This window comes from Aptenodytes forsteri, unplaced genomic scaffold (assembly GCF_000699145.1).
Source record: "Aptenodytes forsteri isolate BGI_AS27 unplaced genomic scaffold, ASM69914v1 Scaffold10, whole genome shotgun sequence".
NCBI lineage: Eukaryota > Metazoa > Chordata > Aves > Sphenisciformes > Spheniscidae > Aptenodytes > Aptenodytes forsteri.
Window position 1 is genome coordinate 1,124,397 of NW_008794117.1, and position 16,775 is coordinate 1,141,171.

At 36.8% G+C, this 16,775-nt stretch overlaps 1 protein-coding gene across 1 annotated transcript in view; it reads left to right on the forward strand.

Annotated features, from left to right (window-relative positions):
- ADSS (adenylosuccinate synthase) overlaps nucleotides 1-16,775 on the forward strand; it is a 55,851-nt gene that overhangs the window by 12,124 nt on the left and 26,952 nt on the right. The window contains exon 2 of the mRNA XM_019471214.1: nucleotides 16,385-16,487. Within this exon, the coding sequence (XP_019326759.1) occupies nucleotides 16,385-16,487 (103 nt within the window). The remainder of the gene's footprint in view (nucleotides 1-16,384; nucleotides 16,488-16,775) is intronic.

Sequence of the window (16,775 nt, forward strand, 5' to 3'; positions counted from 1 at the left end):
AGGGGGGCGAGGATCTCTCCGGAGCGGCGGCGTGGCCTAAGCCGCACCGCCTGTGAGCGTGCTCGCCTTCCCCTCTCGGAGGGGTAATGCTGGCCTCCGGCGCGAAACCAACAGTTAGTTACAGGATGCACGTGAGGGTATGCATGTAGTCCGCAACAACTTAGTGGTCTTCAGGTAAAACTAGCTTTTAAAAGACTCGCCTGCCCTTGCTTCAAGATTATTGCTGTGTCAAAGAAATCCCAGTTTTCTCTGTTTAATTTTTTTCTTTTTCTTCTCTGTTGCTGTATGGAAGCTTTATTCCAGCAAAAGAGCAAAAAAAGTGAGTCTAGCCTGCAAGCAAAGTACTCTTAAATGCCTACGTTAAAACAACACAGATCTAAGGAGGTAGTGTAGTAATTCTGTAGAGCACAACATAATGAACTAAAGCTATGTATGATTTTTTTCTTGAAGTTAAGAGATACAGCAGCTTAAAATGACTACAGCATGTGCAGACATCATGTAAGTGTTGTTATCTGTATGCTTTTGTTGAATGCACAAATTAAATTTGCTCTTAAATAAATATATTTTGGAAGAGTGTACCATTTCCCGAAGAGTACGAACACTTGAAGCATTGTATTATCTAACGAGAACTGCACATAAAACTGATGTTTTCAAAGCCAAGTCAGTTGCAAAGCTGATAAATCAAAAACTTGAACTTCAGAGAGTTTAATTTTGAAGAAGCATATTCTTAAATAGCTGTTTTCACAAATGAATTACTTCTCCCCCCCTTTTTTTTTTTAATAATAAAATCTGATGTGATGCTGTGGCATGGTTGCCTGGCTTTGTGGGTTATAGAACACAGTGACTCAGTTCGTCCTTTACAACTTTGTCCTTGAAACTTGAAGGGCATCTAGGTGAGTGTGTATGTTTAATGCTAAGAAGTTTTGGTGGGGGCAGAGAGGCAGACAGTGAATTTTTGTGTGCATGTGTTTTAATGTATTTGTTACTTCTTTCGAATCAGCTGGGTAAAGGATCAAGAAAAGGAAAAAATTATGATGCTATCTCAGGCTTGAATTTCATGGCCACTTCTGCCATTTCTAACAGCTTGTTGCTCTTGCTGAAGGAAGGAATTTTTCTTCCTTCTTTCTTCCCTTTCCTGTTGATGGCTGTGCTGTCTGGGTCTCCTCCCATGCACTGACTCTGGCACTTGAACACTGCTGTAAGTTGATTTAACTCGCCAAAATGGCAGGAAACTATTTTTCATTGGATTTACTTTCTACCATTTTAGTAAATAAAACTGAATTTAATTGGCTCAGAGGACCTTGATGAAAAGAGGAGCACAGGACAGGGTAAGCACAAAGAACAATTTCTCAGAACGAGAGGGGAAAATAGGCATATTCTCTTTCAGTGGTACTGAGCTATTAAATCATCTTGTGATGTATGCAAGCATATTCTTGATGTTTTTGTTACTGGTGGTAAATTAGAGTTTGACCCTTGTGCTTTTTGTAGTGGTACAAGTCCAGAAAGAAAGATCGTAACACACTTAGTGTGCCCCTTGCTAATACCAGCTTTCTGTAATCGGAGCTTCTGATTCTTATTTCACTGTCACAGTCTTATTCATTCTAGGATGGTTCTTTCTGTTCATCATGCCGCAGTTGCTAGAATGCCTGTGGATGAGATCAAATATTTCTAGCGTGTTCTTGTGAAAAATTTATTAGTACAACTGTTTTCTTGGAGGACTTGGGAAGTTGTTGTAGCAGGTCTAAGATGTCTTGGAAACTTGCGTTATATTTGCAGTGAAACACTCTTGTGTGGCTTTCATATCACTGTCCCTGGTTCTGTGCAAATGCAGAACATAAGAATGGTCCTGTCCCAGAAGCGAGAACTGACTATCGCTTACTTTTACAATGCCTGTAAAGGCATTGCAGGAAGTTGTACTCTAAAATCTATGGCCATACCTTCTTGTCTCCTAGGTAGCAGGTGTGCTAATGACTTCAGTCACTTTTTTGACTAGCTGACTATGGCATCTGGAATGAGGTTCTTACTTAGGTATGATTAGCTGAACGAGTGTGTCAGGAAATAAGTTGTATTATGGCTCTACAGTGTTTAAATACCACCCTCCAAAGTATTTTATCTTAGATTTAGAGGTTGTTGAAAGGAATCTTGTGCTCAGAGCAAGAGAATGGTATTTTCTTTTCAGGAGACAGATTCACATTTATCAGAAGTAGTATTATGGTTTCAAAAACAACTGTTTGAAGAGACTAAAATTAAAATACATCCAGGGGCTGCATGTATGTAGTTGCTAATGCAACTGCACTGGCAGCTGTGATAGTTTCGTGAGGACGCTGCTAGTACAGAGGGTTCAGATGCAGTTAATACAAACGTATCTGCATGACAGGCAAAGTACGTACTTGTTGTTCCACTGTTAAATTTGAATTGGTCTTCATTTACCTCTAGGACGTATCTGGTAAAATGATAGTATTGATAAAACAAATGCATTGGTGAGACTTTTGCACTTAAACCTACATCTGGTCTTCAGTGGCTTACAGAGCAAAGTCTGTTTACCTGCTATCACATAAATCGTAGTCCAGACAGTAAAATAGAGTAAGAATTGGTTTGAGATTCAGGAGTAGTTGCCAGAAAAACTTTTGTGTTTTTTGATTGACATGGTTTCCTCTTAGCAAGCAGCTAGCCTTGCTGCTGTCAAACCTGGCAATTTTTAAAAGTATACATTGTATTTTTGTCAATTGCACAGGTAATGGCAAGTTAAAGGAAAACATTTCTTGTTCTGATTAAGGGACTTCCTACCATTGCAGAATGCAACCAAATTAGAGAATTTAATTACCAGAGTCTAATTTGTCAGTGGATATAGGAATGGCAAATTAATGCAAGCAAATTATTTTAGATAATCATTTTATCAAAACAAACAGTACCAAAATATGCTATGTATCTCTTATATTAACACCATCCCCTCCACCCAATCTACCAGTGTATGCAGTACAGCAAAAAAATGTAATGTCTGCACTACATGAGTCTGTTCTCATTTATTAATTTCATCAGCAAATTTTTGGTCAGTTCCTGTTCTTACTATTGGAGGTAGCTGATTTATTCAGGGTGAATAAATTCAATTTATTCACACACAGGTAAATAAGATTTCTAAGTCTTCAAATTATTTTTAAGCCATGCTCCCTGTGCTAAATAATCCTATTTTCCTGCTTCTTCAGTTCTATTGTACATCTTGTTACTACTTCAAAACAGAATTGCAGCTTCTTACCAAATCTTCTTAGCTGATTTCAGTATGGTCTGCCCGTGACTTACCATTACTGCTCTGCCTGCTGTGGGGTCACACGATTCCTACTCCTGAACTGCTAATACATGGTAATTGCAATGTGGGGATTTGTTGTACTCCCTCTTCCTCTTCCTCCCCCCAAACAAGAGTGTGTAGAGTGATGCACCGCTGATCACTTGATATGTGGCAATTACAGTGCAACAATTAGTAGAGAATTTTTCAGTGTGCAGATTCTTGTGGTTAAGCAGTTGCCACTGATCAGCTGATAACTGCTGACTGAAGTCCTCAGACCAATGCTGCCTAATGCCTCCATATCACCAGTCTGTATATAGCCACTTTTTTTTAAAAAAAAACCTGGAATTTTCTTATCTTCCATTCACCAAGCCCACTTTTTTTTTTCTTTTTCTAAATATTCTCATTTGAAAAGGTGTTTTAGTCTAGAGCTTTTGCAGGCCATGCAGAATTAGGAATAGCAGAATCAGTAGCTGTAGCTATTGGTGCTTTTTTAGCTGCTCAGGCATTTGATACGAGATGTCTAGCTAGAGCTCTCGTTTTTTTTAAGTGCTGGGTGCACTTTTGGACCTTGTAGTGGTTGGCGGCATGCCAATAATGTGCTCTGGTGAGGAAAGAGAGGTCAGTAAAATGAGTTCTTTGGCCTGCCCCATCAGTGAGTCATATGCTTTACAGACCTGCTTTAGAGCATCACTGACAGGTGATCTCTTGTTATTGTAAACAATCACACAATGTCTAAGTTATTTCGAACAGAAGAACAGTTGAAATCTGATTTTCCAGTTCATAAAGTTTGTACAATTAACAAAGGAGATCTTAATAGCACTAAAGAGCAAATTACACCTTGATCTACTGATTTCTTATTGTTTTTTCAATCGTACTGTTACTACAAAAGCTTACTGTGTTTGGTTGATTAAGATGCAGTACTCTATAGCAGCTTATTAAGATTTCAAATACGGTTTTTTATTTCTACTGTACTACCTCACACATTTGGAAGATGTTCTCTGTAAATATTCCCAAAGTCACTTTTTGTTTTGATCATATCCCTTCTTAAATATTCTTGTGAAATGTAGCAAACATTGGTGGGGTGTTTTGTGCACTGAAGCAACGTAGTGCTGGACCGATCTGTGCTTTCAACATTTTTCTTGTTTCTTATCTGCCTGCCTTACTTGATCTTTTATCTCTTAGGGAGAGATTGGTCTTTATTCTGGACTTAGGTAGGGAACAGGATTCATTATCCAACGTATGTAGGCATTGCAACGGTATAAGGTTCTGCAGATCAGGTGAAACTAAGCCAAAACCAGCTCTAAAGAGTCTTTCTGAATATTGCCTTTCAATAGCAGTTCCTCAGAGCAAGTTCTATCAGTATAGAGAAATGTATGGAGTTTTTTGAGATTAATAGACTTAAGTAAAATTAATGTTTTCTTTTATTTGTTAGGAGAAAACAGGTGAATGTGTAAAACATAATGTACTTATTCTGTCATATTCTGCCTCAAACCACGCTCTTGATCTTGTTCGGATGCAACAATTCTTGTACTACACATTCAAAAATTTTTAGAGTCTAGCCAAAGTTTTAGAAACTTTTATTAAGTGTGTAACATGATGGCTTATTGAACTAGGTTTAGGTCTTACAAACATGAATGGATTGTCAAGGAAGAAAATTGCTAGCTGCTGGATGTTGTTCATACTGAAATCCAGGAGTAGGTTATACAGTAGAGTTTGTTAGCTGCTAATGCATTGAGGGCAGAGGGGGGAGAAAGCAAGAAATTAATCACAAAATCTGGGATGTGAGAGAATGAATTAGTTATCAAAACCTTGCTTTTTTTTTTTTAAAGGGGATGATTTGCAATCTGAAGTTCAATATAGATTTCTGGCAATATGTATTGAAATGAGAAGCAAATAGCCTAATAATTGCAAAGCTATGTCTAGTTAGCGTGCATCATAGGGGTTCAGATATGTCTCTTCACTAGACTGATCAACTTTTTAAGGGTGTGTTCAGCATTCCCAGAATCTGATTGTGGCAAGAAGGAGCCTTTCTTATGTTTCTTGTAAGTAATGGTAGTATCCAGCTTTCTTGATGTATTTTTGACTTTTCATCTAAGAGTTAAATGAAAATGTTTACAACTATATGATGCCAAAGCAACATTGACTTGCTTCTTGCCCAACTTGGCAGTCACTTGTATAGCTAGCTCAGAAACAACAGTGGTTGCCCTGAGCTAAAAGTGAATGCTGGAATGTGGTAGCAATAAAAGTAAACTGCAGAAAAAATTATGCACACACACATCTGATGGGGAGGGTTGAAAGGAGTGTATGGCTTCTTCCTTAACGTAGCATGAGATAACATCTCTTTAAACTAGACAACTAATTTCTATTCTAGAGGATATATCTTGAAAGACTTCTTTGCTCTACCCTGAGGCATCATATTTTTGAGATAGACAACTTGGCATGATCACGTCATAAGAAAAGGCAGTGATTGTCATAGTAGACTTTTTGGGTAGATAGTTCTCTTAAATGTATATGTCAGTATTTCAGAGCTGCTTTAAATAGTTTTGTATTTAGTATCAGTACAGAGAGCCATTCATAATATGCTTTTAATAGTAATTTCAGTCTGCTTTTCTAATAAATCTTTTTTTCCCTATGCACCTCCACTGTTAGGTAAAGTTGCAGTAGCATGAACCAGTCTTAGCAGTTATGAGAGTACTGCTGTAGGTGAGGCATCAGGGTTTGAACTGCTCTCTTGTCTTGATGTGTTCAAAACGGATTTAACTGTTCTGGTTATTATACTAACGTCTAGTCTGCCCTTGACTAATGAAGATATGCTCTGAAAATAAAATGCGTATTTTCAACTTATGTAGATCTAAAATGAAGAAAGATATGCTGCTGTTCCTCCAACTTAGTTTCAAATGTATTATATTTTTTATGTGTTCCTGCAGTGATTTCTTACTTGCGTGTTCTACTTATGTATGTACGCATGCCTCATACTTAAGCGTACACTTCCTTGGCTAGCACACATGGCACACATTTACTCTTGCTCTTTGTGCTCTACACAAAGGTTTTAAAAAGCAGAGAATGTCTTATTGTCTTTCCCCCCCCCCCCCCCGGGGGGGGGGGACACCAAGGTTTTAAAAAGGAGAAAATTTTTTTTTGTTTTTTCCCCCCCCCCCCGAGGAGTAGTGTTTTTTACTTTCAGTTTATGAACACGCAATTCTGTTTTCCTTTTTGGTTTTGCTTGATTATCCAAGTGGGTACATTAATGTTTCCGATTAGACTGTTCGCACTTTTTTTCAAAAAAAGGAAGGGAAAAGCCCAAAGTTTGAAGCTAGAATGAATTTAAGATGAAGAGTAAGGGTTTTTCAGTGAATGATGGATGTATTAAGTGCGTACACTTTTTCTGGAAGAGGCCCATGTACCAGGAAAATGGAAGAACTGCAAATCCTTCTCCCTTAAACTGGAAGGACAAGCGGTCAAGTCCTTTGCATACTTTTCAGGTAAATCAGTGAGATTGGCTGCAAACCCAGGAGCATGGAACTTTTCTGAGCAAACTCACCAGAGGAAAAAGTTCTGGTTCAGGATTTGTCTATAAGCATTTGAGTATGACTTTGTGTCATTTTCAGAGTCTTTTTGGAAAATGAGATTCCATTCTCTATCGTTGGCTTCACTTGGCTTCACATGAGCTCTTAGGTTAGCAGGCATTGCATATAAAACATACTGGAGCTTGTAACTCCCAGGTTGATTTTTTTTTTTTTTTTTTTTTTAATTAAAATTTTTACATCCTTGGTAAACATTAATATTGTTGAAGTATATTTATGGAAAGCCAAATAAGTTATTCTTGAATAAATGAATTCTTAGGAAACATTCTGGTTGTACCTTCATATTTAGCAAAACCCAAAACAAAACCCCAGGCGGTGCTTATTTCAACTTCAGTGTTCTGTTAGCTGAGTTTTGGTAGTGGCTGGTTAAGCACTGGTAAACCTGAAGTCTTACCTGGAAAACTTTCTTGCACTATTTTAATTCAGCAAGAAAATAATCTTTTTGTCTAAAAAGAGCATCTCTCTTTAATGCTGACAATAAAGATCATGATGCAAAAAGGTTGGTGAAGTAGTCATCAATTAGACTTTCTGAAGACAAGCATAACTCATTACTATTTTGTCAAATTAACTTCATTAAATTATCAAGACTCTGCCATAACTCCAAAAAAGATTGGTTCTTATTTGTCCAGTGAATCAGCTCAATACATGAATGTTCCTTGGGGGCTTTTGACTAGTACAGCAATGCAATTCCAGAAGAAAAATTGCTGTTAAATATTATTATGAATGCTCCTTCTCTATGCTTTATACATGATTTGGAAGCTGTTCTGCATGGACAGAATGTAATAAGCTAAAGAGCTCTTGTGCTAAGGGAAGGTTCAAAGTGAGAAGACTTGTCTTGCTTCGAGGTTGTTCATACATTCTTTTGATTTTACCAGTTTGGCTCCAGAATACACCTTTCTAAGAGTTACACTTCTAAAAACTGTTTCAGTCTTCAGAGCTGTAAGGAAAAAAAAAATCATAGAACTGTAGTCAGGTACTTGCATTAATATTGTTGCTAGTTCTACTCAGTTCTTTACCCAAAATACTTTAGCTGGCAGTTAAGATATTTAAAAGCTATAGAATGCAAGAGAAAATAAGCCATTTTGCATACATAGAGGAAGTGTTGATGTTATTTACCTTCAAATTACCGTAGATGTTCTATTAGAAATACTGTTCATTTAATATATTTAAAATGTAGTCCTCTGATACTATTGATTAGTCTTCAATATGTTTTCCAGTGATACCACAATACTGTACCATGGTCCAGACAGTAACTGGTGTGTTTGTGTTGTGTGCATGAGTGTATTGTTTGTGGTAACTATTGCCTTCCAGTGCTTTGATAGTGTTTTTTGGCTAGCAGGAGTCACTTGTTTGATTTATTGAAATTTCAAGCTTCTTTCCAGTAAAATGTCAACTAGCAGATAATGACTTTTTTCCTTCCAAATTATATTTTCAGGCACTCAATACTATTGCAAAAAGGGTGTTTCCTAAGAACGTTTATCAAATGGCCCCCAGATGTACAATACTTGCAGCTGCCTTTGCTATCTTATGTCCCCTCTGTGCCTGTGTAGCTGATTCTGTTCACATTTGCCAGGACAGGTACGTTTTAGAATAGTAACTTGTTTTGTATGTAGTACTGACCAACCTATTTAAATTGAATATATGGATGCAGATTCTTGGGTGTGGTGCTTACACTGAGAAGGATTTTTAGGCTACTTAATTTTCTCTAGCAAGCTGAAGAAAAAACCCTATTTTTTTGTTGTTTGCTTTAAAAAAAATAATCTTTGAGCAGTTTACCACTGTAAAAGGAATATTTCATAGGGAATGTTTTTTGGAATGAGGCTTCTAGAAAGCGGGTAAATATGGGGTTTTGTTACGAGGATTGCTGTCATTGTACCAGCACTTGTGTGATAATTTATCTATTAGTATGCACCTTTCTGTCAGAGTCCTGTATGCTTAGCTGTTCTACATGTTGAATAGCTTGGATATTTCAAGATTACCAGCTAGTGGTTAGGCATCATATGCTTTTTCAAGGAAGTGATTTAAGCATACGGCACCAGTAAAATTGGAATATTATCTTTTTAAAAAGTGTATGCATTTAGTTATCTTACAACAACAGGTTTTGCTTAAAATATTATAGATTGGGTAATGTTCTTGTGCCTGATCTTACTTTCACTATTCTACTTAGTGACTTAAAATACTCTAAAATAATAGTATAATTTAATAGTGTCAGGATCATGAAAGGAGAAAAACAGGCTACTGTGTCTTAATTGGATTTTAAATTGTTCATCCTTCAGAGCATCAAACTAGAAAGTCCCTAAACTAAATCCATATACTGAAATGCATAGCTTCATGCTTGTTGTTCATGATGTCTTTCACACTGTGTCTCCAAATAAATGGAAAGAAATTTTTTTGTTCCAATCCGACTGGCACCCTTTTGAGCTGGATATGTGCAGAAGTTTAAAAAAAAAAAAAAACCAACCACAACAACACAATAACCAAACCACCCTCCCAAAACAGACCAACAACTCTTTATTTAAAGAGTACTAGGAAGCTTTCATGGCTGAGGTGTTTTGTTTTGTTTCTTTTTGCACCAAGGCTATGATTAAAATAGCTGTTTCTAAGATGCCCAACTTCATAATTCCATGAATTGTTTGAACTGATATTGTTGGGGAAAAATAGGTGTTTGGTTCTCCCTTCACTTTGAGCAAGCTCGTGTTTTCCCCTGTTATCAGTACAAATGTTCAGTGTCACCTGGTGGCAGTTACTCCTTCAGCATTGCTGGCAGCAGTGTAGGCAGCAACTGGTAATCTGAAAACTGGAGACTGGGTCCAACCATGAAACCAACCACCCTAACTTTCCTGTGTTGTTTCAAAGTCTTGAGTGACAACAGTGGGCCTAGGTATTGATTACAAGGCAAAGTCAAAAGTTAAGGAAGGACAACATTGTATTTGTATTACTTTGTATTACAAAGTTCATGCTCCTGGCAGTTGAAAAGTTGGAGAAATTCAATTAGAGACACAATTTAACATTGTAATTTGGTAAAGCTGTGGGCTGCTGAAAGGGCTGATCCCGTGGTCAGGGAAGAGTAGTTAAGTAGAGGAGAGAACTGTTTCAAATACTGCGTTGAAAGATACGAAGAGAAAAAATAGTGCAAGGAAAGGAGAAAGGACAAACAAACTGAATGTTTTTAACTTTTTTTAATCTATCTCAAAATACAGCGCTAAGAAGATTTCTGAAAATCCAATTTTGGAAACTTCAGACTATGCTAAAACTGCAGTGCTATGCCTTGATAGAGATGCACAAATAAATGGTGCTATATCTAAGCAAAGTATGCTTGGGACTTCAGGAGTAGTAAGCCTGTGTTAGCCTCTTGATAGGAGTATAGTGTGTTGTTGCTGGTTCTTATTGCTCTTTGTTTTGTGTAGCTGCTTTGTTGCTAGATGGAGAATCTCTTTTATGTTCTGTTCTTTAGCAAAGCATGTGCCTATTTTTCCTATATACTCAGTTTTCTGTGATCAAATGAGCCCAAGTCCAGAGGCTGTTTTCTAATGTAAAGAAAACCAAAAGAGAAATGGTTTGGCCTTTTTTTTTTTTTAAATAGTGCTCTTTCTTCTAAGTGAGCTTTATTAGAACTTAAGGGAGAAGGTGTTTATATTCTTACCTAGATAGCCTAGTAATAACCTAATCTAGAGAGATAGTTCAGTGTTAAATAAACAAAAGTTAAGCATTATGCATATTAAATTTATGAAGTGCTTAGTCTCTGGTGTAATATTAACGAGCTGATTTTTTTTCCTAATAATTTCCAACAATATACTTCAGTTCACAGTATTTGAATGCTAGGTGATGCAGCCTTTTGGGCAATAAACACCTGTTTTTCTGTTGTGTTTGTTGTCTGACTTTGTGTCCTTGGTGTGTTTCAGGGATGATGCTGTACTAAGAAAATTTTCAGGTAACTAGCAGATACCTTTTGGCATGACTTCCAGAATGAAAAGACTTAAAATAAAAAATGTTGGGATATTCAAGATTGTGTCTATTGAAATGAGACACTCACGGCATGTAAGGATTCTGCTGTATGTATCCAAATTTGAAGGATGTGCGCAGGAGTATACTTAAGTATGCAAAAAATTAATCTCCTCTGTGGTAATTGTACGTTTAAGAAAATAAATATACACAGTTGTTGGTAGGATAAAAATCAGAATTAATTTTCAGTGATTAATGTTTAGAGTATTATGAATTTTTTGTTACTTTTAAAGTTATAAATTTTTTCTTAATAGCTGTTTAATTTTTTGTTACTTTTAAAGTTATAATTTTTTTCTTAATAGCTGTTTTAAACTGAAGAGACATGAGGTTTAGGGAGGAGAGAGGAAGAAGGTTCTTAAATTAGTTTTAAGAGAGACAGTCTTATTTAGGTTCAAAATTTTGATTCTGCTGTTCTGGCAGATGATCGGAGGGTTTACAATACTGTATCTGATATTGTAACATCCTGTGAGATGCAGCAGTGAAAAAAGAAAAATTTTCACAAAAATGTTTTTAGGAAGCACTTAAAGAAACAAGTAGGGTTTTTTTGTGTGTGTGGTTGGTTTGTTTTGTTTTTTTTTTCCTTCTTAAAAATGTTAGATGAGTGGGGTTAGATGACTCTTAGAGCATGGAAACCATGGAAGCAGAGGGAGAGAACACAAAACTTTATGAAGAAGGTTCAGTGGGTTTGTGTTTAGCAGGGACTTGGACCTTGAAAGCTCTCTTCTGGTCCCACCTATACTGCCTATCCTTTTTGGTCTTCTGCAAGTTTAGCTTACCTAAAAATTGCTAAAAGGATCTTTCTTTTTTTCTTAAAGGGGCTCTTACTTGTCTTTTGCATTAGGTATTTGTGTCTTTGCTGTCTTTCAGAAAGCCTCTTCTGCATAATTTTGGAATAAAATACTGCATTGCAATACTAAGCAAGTAAAGTCTTGAGTCTGTTAGACGTTCCTGACTATGTCATGCTATTTTGTCTTACTGATTACCTTTCTTTTTAATTTTTTTATTTTTTAAATTTTTTTTTTAATCCGCATGATATTATTTCCTCTTACTCTGGCAAAGCCAGCTCTGCCTTGGCTGTCTGACCTCCTCCATAGCCTGCATTCTGACTTCTGGAGGGGCTTCCTCTGCTACCATTCTGCAGAATGGGAAGAAAGCATCCCAGTGAAGAAGTTCCTTGTTCAGAGTGCCACTGGTGCCTTCTTGTACCTCTCATGTATAAGAAGTCATCTTTTTTCCCCCCTCGATCCTTTTATGCGATCCATCTATTTGTAGCTGAATCCGGAGTTGCATTGCTCTAATGAGTGAGTATGTTGGCTATGGTACGCTTCTTGGCTCAGCTGAAGGACATCTTGCTGTTGTGCAGGGAGAAAGGGAAAAGGAGCCACTGCTACGTGCACGTAGTGTATTCCAGACTGAGCAAGAGCATCTTTTGGTCTTGCCATGCACTTGGCGTCTTTGTTTCTGTTGGCCCAAGGTAGGTGTTCCAGTTTTCACATGGCTGGGAGAGAACTCTTGTAGTTTGGGTACCTAGAAGGTTACCGAGATATGGTAGACCGATTACTATATTTAGTTAACTAGGCAGTATTGCCAGCCTCAAGAAATGACTTGTATATCTTAATTTCCCTCTGGCAAAAGCTTTATACAATGCATTGAAGATCATTTGAGCATGAACTTTGTTTAACTAATAGTGAAAATAAATTCCACAGTTAGTTCTCCATTAATAATGTTTAAACATTTGAATCAAAGGAGTGTTAGCTTGAATGACCTAACTGGTCCCATTTGGTTTAGTGTGATGAGGGAGGAGGAGCGAGAAATCCAGATGGAAAGCACTGAAGCCGGGAGTGACTTCATCAGTTTATACCTTGAATTATGCCCAGAGGCAATAGTTGCCTACATTACGAAGATGTTGGCATTATCAATTTCTGGAGGAGGAAAAAAAAAAACAACAAAACAAACCCCATAACCTAAAAACAACCCACCCCTCCACCCCAGCACCACTAGAACTCTGAGTTCAGGTTTCTGTAATTAGAATTGTTTACCAAACCCATGTTGTGCAATGTCTGAGCACACAACATGTGTACGCTTTACTGCTAGTTCACTGTAAGTGTACAGTGTGAACCATTCTTTTAATATATTACAATTCCTAACTGTGTAACTATACACTTGCACTTCTGCAGTTAGGGTAGAGCTTACCTGTAAATCAACAGCAGAATTTTGAAAATGGAATTAATGAAATGCTGTTGTTTTAATGCTCTCCTAAAATATGGTTTGAAATTAAAAATATTTTTCAAAATGACACATTTTGACAGAATGACATCCAAAGCGGGATAGGGACTGACTTAATGTTCTACCAGACGGCTGCTATCAATAGCACTTTCGGGATTGAATCTTTTCATGTTGTAGGCATCATAGTATTATAAACAAGTAAATTCTGAGATTCAAATTTCACTCTAATCTGAAAACAAGCACTTGGAAACCTTGAGGTATTAGTATGGCCTATGAGTGCGTTCAGAGGGCAATTGATCACGCACAATGTCAAGTTTTCTACTTTAGTCTCTAGCAAAATCCCTTGAAGTGTAACTGCTCACACTAAACATGCAGAAGTATATACAACTAGCTTGCTTCTAGATGAAGTATGAGCTGTGTTGTGCATGTTTTTCAAGGTTTAAAAGATAAAATGCCATTTTTATTCTATCAGCCATGGGGTATTTTTCAGTGAGCACAGAACCAACACATCTTGGCATCATTCAGCAGTGCAAGGGGGAGAAATCTTGACACCACCAAGACCCAGCAGCTATGTTCTCATGATTAACAGAGTCTGAGTCTGCATGCTGTACACCTTACTCAAGCAGATGGGACTGCTGAACTTTAAGTTACCATGTCTGAATGGCACCAGTAACTTGGCAAACTTTAAGAGACTAAGAATTTATTGTTAATCATGACCTAGCCTCTACAATGGCCAATTTCTCTTTCTCTTTATTGGACATTTATGATGCTAGAAAACCTCTTTTTTTTTTTTTTTAAAAATAAATTGAGAAGCAAAACATGAAATTAAGTCATCCAGTTAGTAGGGGATTTCAAATGAATAGTCATTCACTAATCTTAGTGTTGCTTATGGGTTAGTCCAGTTTATTTATGCTGCTGTGGGAGAGTTTGGACTCGTCTTCCCATTTGTAAATGGGAAGTACTTCAGTGTTGTACTTAGACCTATTTATTGAATTTTCATTTAATGCGCTTCAGTGCTCATGTTTAAATTTGTCTAGACTGATATTACTAGTGTCTGTAATAGAAAGGAATAATTTGAAGGAATCTGATGAGGAAGAAGATAACTACCACTTTCAGCAGATGTACTTGACTGTAAATGCTACTTTAGTACACAACTGTTCTTTCTTCCCTAAGAATGGTTTTCTACTCAGTATTTGAGAACCTAAGCAAAACCTATGTCTTTTCTTACTAAAAAAAGCTTGTATATTTTATGTATAGTTCGTAGAACTTAATAGTTCGTAGAATATTACCTACTTTTGGAGTAACTTGCAGTAGCTCAGGAGTATCATCATTGCATTTCAAAAATAGTTGTAAATCATCTACCAGCTAATGTCGCTAGTTAAAATGCTTTTAAATCAAAGATACAACTGTAGAGTTGGTAGTCTGCTAAATAATCTTTCTTAACAGCTACTGTTGAATAGAAGGGATGGGAGGAGGAGGAGGAAGGTTATTCCTGAACATTTATTATTTTCTTAAAGCAAGGCTTTCAAGTTTATTCTTTTATTTATGCATTCAATATGTTTCACATGTACTGTGAATTGAAAATTTGACATTCTCTGATTAAGTCAGATCAGTTGCAGTGAAAACCATCTGCATCCAGAAATATTTACAACTTCTTCAAGGTACTGTTCACTACATGGAAAAACTCTACATTATATTACTAAATCATTTAATTTTTTCTTAAATTCAGACATTTCCTTTGTTGGATGAAGGTTTGTAAGTCTTCCCTCTGTTTCCAAAGTTTTCTTAAATTCAGACATTTCCTTTGTTGGATGAAGGTTTGTAAGTCTTCCCTCTGTTTCCAAAGGAGGTGGAACGGCTGTAAATCTTCAAATAAATAATGCTGAAATTATGAGAATTTTCATTGCTAACTTCACTGAGATTAGGCTTTTACCTGTGGCAGGTGTGTTCATATACTGGCACAAATGTTTGATATCTAAGAATATTCTTTATTTGTAATGTCAGATACGTGGCTTTATGTATTGCATTCATGCTTTGTAAATGTTGTAGTAGTGAGTAGCTGTTGAGTCCATTGCTTAGAAAAGATCTTCTGTGATATATTATTCTGAAATATTTCAGATGTAGAATTCCATAGATTAATATTTCATATAGTTTCTTTTTTCTTCTTCTTTTCATATAATGCCTTTCTTCAGTTTGTCTTGTGCTGAAAGAAGGCTTAGATTAAAAGTCTTTCCTTTAAGGCTTTCCTTCTATGGAGCAGTTTGCTTATTTCCGGTGCAAGTTGCCTGTAAAGGATGTTCCTGTAGTTATGACAAACAGAACCATTTTGTATGTAACCTTGTCTTGCACAAATGACTCAGTCACAAGAGAGCGTAAGCTTATTTTCAAAAGTACAATGAACAAGAACTGGGGATGTTTGGTAACTATTTTGTAATCTTTTTAGTTTCATAAGCCTATCTTGACCCTCTTTAAGACTTGGTCGCAGGCTTCTTTTTGTATTTTAGACATATTTCACAGTTTAATAAATCTCTTAATACTCTCTTTGTGGTAATGAAAAAAGCTACAAATGTTGAGTGTTAGTTTGATGTAAATGGTTTCCTGTAACTTATGAAACCACAATCTCTTGGTTGCCTCTAGATTCACTCCTTAACAGCATGTTTCAGATATAAATGACTTGTACTATCACAGACCTCTCTTTTTGCTGAGGAGGTATAGAATGAACAAGTTAACTTTGGTTACTATTCATAGAAAAACACTAAAAAGAGTGGACCCAAAATTCAGAACAACGAGCCTGCACGTTGCCAAACAGCTAGACTTATCTTTCCCAATAACTATATGGTTTTATATACTCAGTTTAACTGGTGATTTTTTTTTTCTTTGCTAAGATTGCAGTTCCACTTTTTAATACTTACTCTCCATAACTGTAATAGGAACTTAGTAAAACTGATGATGGCTTTTAGAATTGTTTGCGTGTTCTAGAATATTTATGCTCCTGTCCAACAATTTTTAGAAACATTTTAATCTTATTCCAAGCTCTTGTACCTTTGATGAACCAAAATACTGTCCAAAGTGTATATGACAATACTGATGTTGAAATTGTAGAGTTTGACAAAACAAGTTTGGCTGATTTCCTGGAAGAAGATCATCTCTGAAAGATCTTTTGTCAGTAACAGAAATGAAAGCTGCAGAATTGGAGCTGGAATCAGTTTATTCCATCTCTATACTGTGTGATCATTTGTCTTTAGTATCAAAACTATTAACGCTTTTTTTTTTTCCTTTCCCCCCTCAGGGAGGCAATAATGCAGGGCATACAGTTGTTGTCGATTCTGTGGAGTATGACTTTCATCTTCTGCCAAGTGGGATCATCAATCCAAAAGTCACTGCATTCATTGGTAAGTGGGACTTCTCTAAAATGAGATGGTAACCACCCGATCCCTATCCCTGAGTGAGCTGTGAGATATGCAAAAAGATTTCAGTTGTCATCCAGGTGGGCACATTGTCACCTGGCTGCTCCGATGCTGGGATAACGGGGCCAGTAGCCTGGAATTAGAGGGTAGGGAAGCCAAGCAGCTGGGACCCCTTTCTAGGGAAGGGGGCATTGACAAAGTGATTCCAAAAGGGGCAGAAGCCCTCAGTCTCTGGAGGCGACTCCTGTCAGGCGTGAAGGAAAGGTATCCCTT